Here is a 7,500-nt window from a genome sequence, read left to right on the forward strand (position 1 = left end):
TTAATGGTGGTGATTTACAATTAAGCAAATATTTATATATATATATATATATAGTTTTTTTTTTTAATGGAATAAATTAATTTCTCATAAAAACCTTTGTCTTTCACTTGTACTAGCTTTTTCTGAGCAATATGTGGAGCAAATTCACTTTTAGGTATACTATCAAAACAGACACAGGTAATTCTTCATAGAGAATGAAACACTACGAGCTGTAGAATGTAGCCTTCCTAGAGTAGTCAACAAGTAACTGCAATAATTAAACAGCTTAACATGAAACTGACCCCAAGTATAACTGTAGGGCTAGAAGAGATTGAGAAGGTAGTTGGGGAGAGGGGGGGGGGGGGGTGTTCAAAAACTTTGGATTGTTACCATATGTTTTTTTTTCTTAGCATGGTAAATATAGTCAATATATATATATATATATATATATATATAAATACTGGGCAAATATATAGTTTATACAATCAAAATGCATTACATAAAAATTTTCATCAGATTATGAACTATCTTCGTGGTATATGCAAGCTCTTATGAATGAAACTGTTAATGTATTTGAAACCATATACTGTGTTGATAATTTTAATGCACATGCCATTAAAACCTGCAACACAGTATACACATCATTGGAGTATGCAAAAATTATCTGATTTTTTTGTGATAAGGTGGTTGTGTAACTATGCCATTAGATTACCCTGATACGAAGCTCTTCATAAAGACACTTGGGAGTATTTTTGCTTACCAGAACAAAAATCACAGAACACAACCAACTGCATTACTTACGAACACAACTACCGAGGTATCATTTGACGTGCATTTCTTGAGTATCTTTTATTTCATTAAAAAAAAAAAAAAGACTTACCCTAGGTGGCCCTATGATCATGCCAGTCCAGTTGGTAAGGGTCATGTCTGAATCATCCTCCAGTCCCCACGAAATGGTGCCATCTCCAACGCCCTTCTGGCCGGCTTCCAGTTCCTCCAGAAGGCGGAAGTTGCGTGGAACAACTGCAAATTAGGAAAGAGGTTAAGGGGGAAGAGGAGAGACATCAGTATGGAGAAATTAAATTATTCTTCAGGCTTCCCAGGTTTCATAAAATCTAAGTAGTTTACTTCTATATGTCAAAGGTTAAATTCTTAACCAATGGTCTTCATTAACAAGATGAAGTTCATATAAATGACAATTGCACGCCACATAATTAGACACTTTGCATATGACAAGTGGGAACCTAGCTGGTTCTTATACATATGGAAGAGGTCAGCACAGCACTAATTAGCAATCTTCCTTGAACAGGTAGTAAATACAAAAGTCTTTACTTTGCATGGTATATACAAGATTGAAATTTATAGAAGAGTGGAAGCAGAAAGTAGAAACTGATTGAGAACAGCATAACAATTGCTGCTTCACTACTGACCAGAATGTGCCTTGCTCTGAGTGATATTCAGAGGGTAGACATCCTTTGACAAGTCAGTCATTGCTATGAAATTTTAGTCATGATACTATAATATATATAGATTTTATCATTTCTTTCTTTTCAATAATACTTAACCACATGCCGAAGGGGAAAATGAATAAAAAATGGGGAAGATGCTGGGCTCCTTCTTTATATTTTTGTGAAATGTCTCTGCACATAGATGGCTCTGCTAGTGCTTAGCCCCAAAGGAGTCAATTAGTAGACCTTGTGACCTTACCTAATTTCACCATTGCTTAAATTGGCAGGAAAAACATATTTTTTACTAATGCTATGAATATCAATGGTGTTATTTCCAATATAAAAATTATAATTATTATAATGTTATAAACATCTGTAACAGGAAAATAAGATAATGTAAAATATTTTTGAAAATCAAGGAAATGGGCAAGATAGGCAGTACTCGTAACTGGCTCACTGGTGACTTACTACAAGCGTAGCCATCAGCGTGTAAACACAAGTAAACTCACAGTGGGCATGATATGTATGTACATGCCATGCCCATCGGCACTGGTTTAACATAATCCCTGCATTTATATGACTGTTGGGATTGTCTACAAGTATGTTAAATGCTTGTAGATTTTAACGGTTTTGTAAACTATTATTTATGTAAATAACGAAATGCTCCTTGCTAAGTTCCCTATTTCAGAAGAGGAAAAACTAGTTCTTGAAGAAGCTAAAAATTCACCATCCCCAAAGCCGAGAGAGAGAGAGAGAGAGAGAGAGAGAGAGAGAGAGAGAGAGAAACCTGATACACATTACATAACCAACAGTGGAATGTGGCTTTAAAAAAATAAAATTCCTTAATAGTTTATCGGATCTTCTTTATTTAGGTCTCCTTGGTAACTAATGTATCATAAATACAAGTAATTTATTTTCCTGCTGTTGAAAAAAATATGAAGCCAAATCCATTCCTTTTAGCTTCATAACAGCAGCTTGGGGTCCACCAGAACCAGCAGTGTAGTTTTGGACTTGTTGAGGAGCGGGTAAATGTTTCAGGTTTTATCTTGAATTCATGCATTTCTTTTTAATTTCCTTGTATACATATTCTACTTTAAAACAACAGACCTATAGGTCTGCCTAGATGATTTTTTCAGTCAAACAATATCGAATTTGATGCTTTTTCCATATTTCTTAAAACATTATTAATAATGGTAATGATAATAGAATTATTTTCATTATTTTTATTTTTTATCATTATCATTATACTGATGATAATGATAATGATTATAATAATAATAATAATAATAATAATAATAATAACTATCATCATCTTTCACAAAGAGAATAATGGATCTTTTTGCATATCAGAGAGATGCCACTAAAACAATTGTTAATTGTTATGGGGTTTAATAATTTGTCATCCAACTTTTTTTTTTTTTTTTCTTTAGTTCAAGTAGCTAACAAAAATTTCACTCTTAAATGCTGTTTGTTGTCTTAAACAATATGGTACCAGGTGCCGTGTACTCCATGACACAAAGACCGTTGAATGGGTGCTGGGAAGCATAACTGGGTCACTTTGAAATACATCTTAAATAAATGGGCTACCTCATTATCCCAGACTTCCATTATACTTAGCTGAATAAAGAGTTTTGCTATTAGACCCATGAATACTTACCAGTCTGACCTACATCACTCTCCTCCATACAGTGAACAACACTACTATTGTGTGAATTGATACTGCAACACAGCCACGTCATTTTCAGCCTCTGCCATAGGTCATCGATACCTACGCAGCTGCAGGACGACGACAGCATTGCCACACTCGTGCAAACTGTCATAACTCAATTCCAGGGAGCAAGGCTTGCCATCATCATCTTTCTCGTCTGACTAACTTGTGAGGAATGTGAAGACTGTCAAGAAAAAGTCTAACTAACATTTCAGAGACGCACAAGGCACAGGTTTGGAGAGCCTTTGTGATGGGATTTGCACTGAAAAAGAGGTGCTCTCCAACACTTTCAGTAAAAGAGGAGATGACATATTGGTGAGAACCAACTCCTTCAGAAGGTCACCGGTATATCAATCAGACCGAGCCGAGATGTGTGTGAGTGCCACAATCTCTTGTCAATGAGATGTAACGAAAGCTAATCACTGCTTACGAGGCAATCATGTCACGCCCTCCTTGGCAGGCTTTGGTTGCTTAGGCTTACACTTTCACTGCAGCTCTTCCATCCTTTCATGAATGATTATAATTTTTTCTTTTCATAAAGATTTAGTAATCATAAATTATTATTTATATATATATATTCATATCATATATGTACACAACTGCTGTCTCTCAGTTCGCATTTAAAACTGTTATAGGCAGTATCAATAAAGTTGGTGCCTGCAATTAGACAAAAATATCACTCACATGCAACAGAGCAAGCTAGAACTTCTTACACATCATTTCTAAAAATTCAGAGTTTTCAATGAGTCGGCCTCTTACTGTATGACTTGCTTAATTATGATGAATCATGCAGACCATGGCCTCCTTGTTTATTGCTAGTGATAAACACAAGATGTTTAACTACGTGCAAAAATGTTAATTCTGTGAAATCTTATTAGAGATCACTTTTTGTTTGCCACCTGCAAAAGATTTCTAGCAGAATAATCTATTTTACAAGACTGTTGGCAACTAGAATATAGAAAATGTGTAAAAAATCATATTTCTACTTCAACAAACAAAAACCATGTATTGGGAAAATCAAATCACAAATCAATAAAGAGAAAAATACTAATATTGTAGTATGCATCTGTTTTATTACAACAGTAAATGCATAATCCTACTTTTGACACAACTACATAAAAACTACAGGAATGGAACTTTCATGGACACCTGATGACGTCTAATCACTTCATGACCCTAGGTCCTGGTTTGCCGGGATGAAGCCTCGAAGACCAGGCCACGACCTGACCAATAGCTTAGGCACAGAGTGGTATGTGCTGAGCCACCAGAGTTATGCCAAACTTTAGCAAAAATTTTATGTTATGAAATATGTTAATCTATAACATATAAAATTATATTCATACATCAACAAAACTCTTGCCCTAGGATTGTTATCAGATGGTGACGGTTGCAAATATTCTCCACGCTTGTCAAGTACAAGCAAAAACAATAAAAATTAAAACAAAAGGGAAAGAACTTAAAACTAATATTGTAAAAAGAAAAAGAAAAAGAAAAGAAAGAAAGTAAGGAAAAAAAAATAATTGTATTTAACTATTTCTTAAAACTTCATACTTAAGGTAGTCTAATCCCTTACCACGGTTGATAAAATTTCCTTTTCTGTCAGAATAATGCCAATAATAATAATAATAATAATAATAATAATAATAACAATAACAAAACAACAACAATATTATCATCATTAATCCTATGATAAAAACATCAAGAAGTCTTCATTCTACTACTCCATACTACACTATGAAACACTAAAAAGCTAAAACTAGTCCATAAATCTTTACCAATTAATTGTAAAAAATGAGATAATGAACAAACCCAACAACATGAGTACCAACTTTATATAAAATCAATACCTGTGGACCCAGTCAGAGGGTGCTATCAAGGCTACTGGAACCCCTTTTATATAACAAGGGATTATCTAGACTAAAATATTATAAAAAACAAATCCCATTACATTACAAGGCATAACCAAATCTTGTTAACTACCTCCATAGTTATCTGATAAGGGTGCATCATCAAAAATTACAGATAGGTACATTATTCAAGGTCTTGTATTATTCTATCTTACTTTTGATATTCAAACAACTTCTGAGTACAAGCTCTAACATTTGTCCACACCAACAAGAAGAAATAAATAAACAAAAAAACATTATCAACTTCTGGGAGAACAGAACTGATATCTTGTTTTGACTGCACATGCAATCTTGCAAATTCCTTGAAGATGTATCATATGCAACCAGAAAGAGTACAAAACAAGAAATCTGGGGAATATTAAAGGAAATCACCATACTTGGCACCTTCCTTGACAGGCATAAACACATTCTCTCTCACTCAATGTTATGCTCTCCTTACTTAACTTCTGCACAAGTCTCATAATCACTTCTTGAGGCATAGAACATGTCCTACTATCTTCTATAGACCACCACTGACACATTCCAACACTCCATGTCACACACCTAACCAACAGGCATTTGCAATTGCCCACAAAATACAGAACTAAAACTCCTGTCACTTTCAACAACACTGCCCAACATTTCACCAACAGAATCAATACTTCACTGAATGGTGCACTGGACACCACCACAATCTCTCTCTACAGCCACTCACATTTTAACAATAAGGCTGACGCATGAGTCCTTTGATTATTGCCTGTTTTTGGCCTCCCTTATTTTAGTAAACAAGTCCACTTCTATTGCTAATCAATATGGTTGCCTAACAACAGAGGCAGGTCAGCTTGGTATGGGACTCCCACCTACACCCCTCCTTCATGTACATAACTTGAAGTGCATGATCACAAGCAGTCTCTTCTTATTTCATTGCACTACACTGGCTTTTGACTCCCTCTGTTCTTGAGAGGAAGTTGAACTTTCAGAGAGGAGATAGGCAAGAATGAAAAGTACAGATACAAAAACTACAAATAGTGAGAGTGGGAAGGGGGAATATGCATGACACAGCAATAAAATTCAAGTTTCTTAATCATTCATACATTCCACAATCTCCAAATAGAACCAAGATCAACTAAATCAACTTCACAGTCCATGCACAGCACAAGGCTGACGTCAGTTGACAATAAAAAGCTCAAAATCAATCACAATAACTACAATGTCCCGTAAGCTGTTTGAATGCTTAAATTCTTCACTGGATGTCACAATTATGAGTTGTGACACTAATTTTCAGCCATACTTATATGAACTTATACATATACCCTCTTCTACCTTGTTTCTAAATGCCCATATATACAATAACATTATCAAATTTTATCTTGTGCATAATGTTTGCTTCCATACTTCAAAAAAATGTCCAAACAGCAGACTTTTTGTTAAAGTATATATCATATCATATCCTACCAATTTTAGCTCTTACGTTCTTTATATACATACATATATATATATATATAAACACAGACACACACATATATAATGGATATATACATATATATATTGATATATATATATAATGATACAATGATACATTTATATATAATGATACACACACACATATATACATACATATGTATGCACATATATACATACATACATATGTATGCACATATATACATACATACATATGTATGCACATATATACATACATACATATGTATGCACATATATACATATGTATGCACATATATACACACATATATATGTATGCACATATATACATACATACATATGTATGCACATATATACATACATACATATGTATGCACATATATACATACATACATATGTATGCACATATATACATACATACATATGTATGCACATATATACATACATACATATGTATGCCCATATATACATACATACATATGTATGCACATATATACATACATACATATGTATGCCCATATATACATACATACATATGTATGCACATATATACATACATACATATGTATGCCCATATATACATACATACATATGTATGCACATATATACATACATACATATGTATGCACATATATACATACATACATATGTATGCACATATATACATACATACATATGTATGCACATATATACATACATACATATGTATGCACATATATACATACATATGTATGCACATATATACATACATACATATGTATGCACATATATACATACATATGTATGCACATATATACATACATACATATGTATGCACACATATACATACATACATATGTATGCACATATATACATACATACATATGTATGCACATATATACATACATACATATGTATGCACATATATACATACATACATATGTATGCACATATATACATACATACATATGTATGCACATATATACATACATACATATGTATGCACATATATACATACATACATATGTATGCACATATATACATACATACATATGTATGC

The 7,500-nt window shown here is 33.3% G+C and overlaps 1 protein-coding gene across 1 annotated transcript in view; it reads right to left on the reverse strand.

Moving 5' to 3' along the window:
• The window catches only part of LOC125035770 (ubiquitin-conjugating enzyme E2 variant 2-like), a 19,298-nt gene that overhangs the window by 6,565 nt on the left and 5,233 nt on the right, over positions 1 to 7,500 (reverse strand). Inside the window, exon 2 of the mRNA XM_047627982.1 lies at positions 860 to 1,002. Within this exon, the coding sequence (XP_047483938.1) occupies positions 860 to 1,002 (143 nt within the window). The remainder of the gene's footprint in view (positions 1 to 859; positions 1,003 to 7,500) is intronic.

The sequence above is a fragment of the Penaeus chinensis genome, chromosome 20 (assembly GCF_019202785.1).
Source record: "Penaeus chinensis breed Huanghai No. 1 chromosome 20, ASM1920278v2, whole genome shotgun sequence".
NCBI classification, from domain to species: domain Eukaryota; kingdom Metazoa; phylum Arthropoda; class Malacostraca; order Decapoda; family Penaeidae; genus Penaeus; species Penaeus chinensis.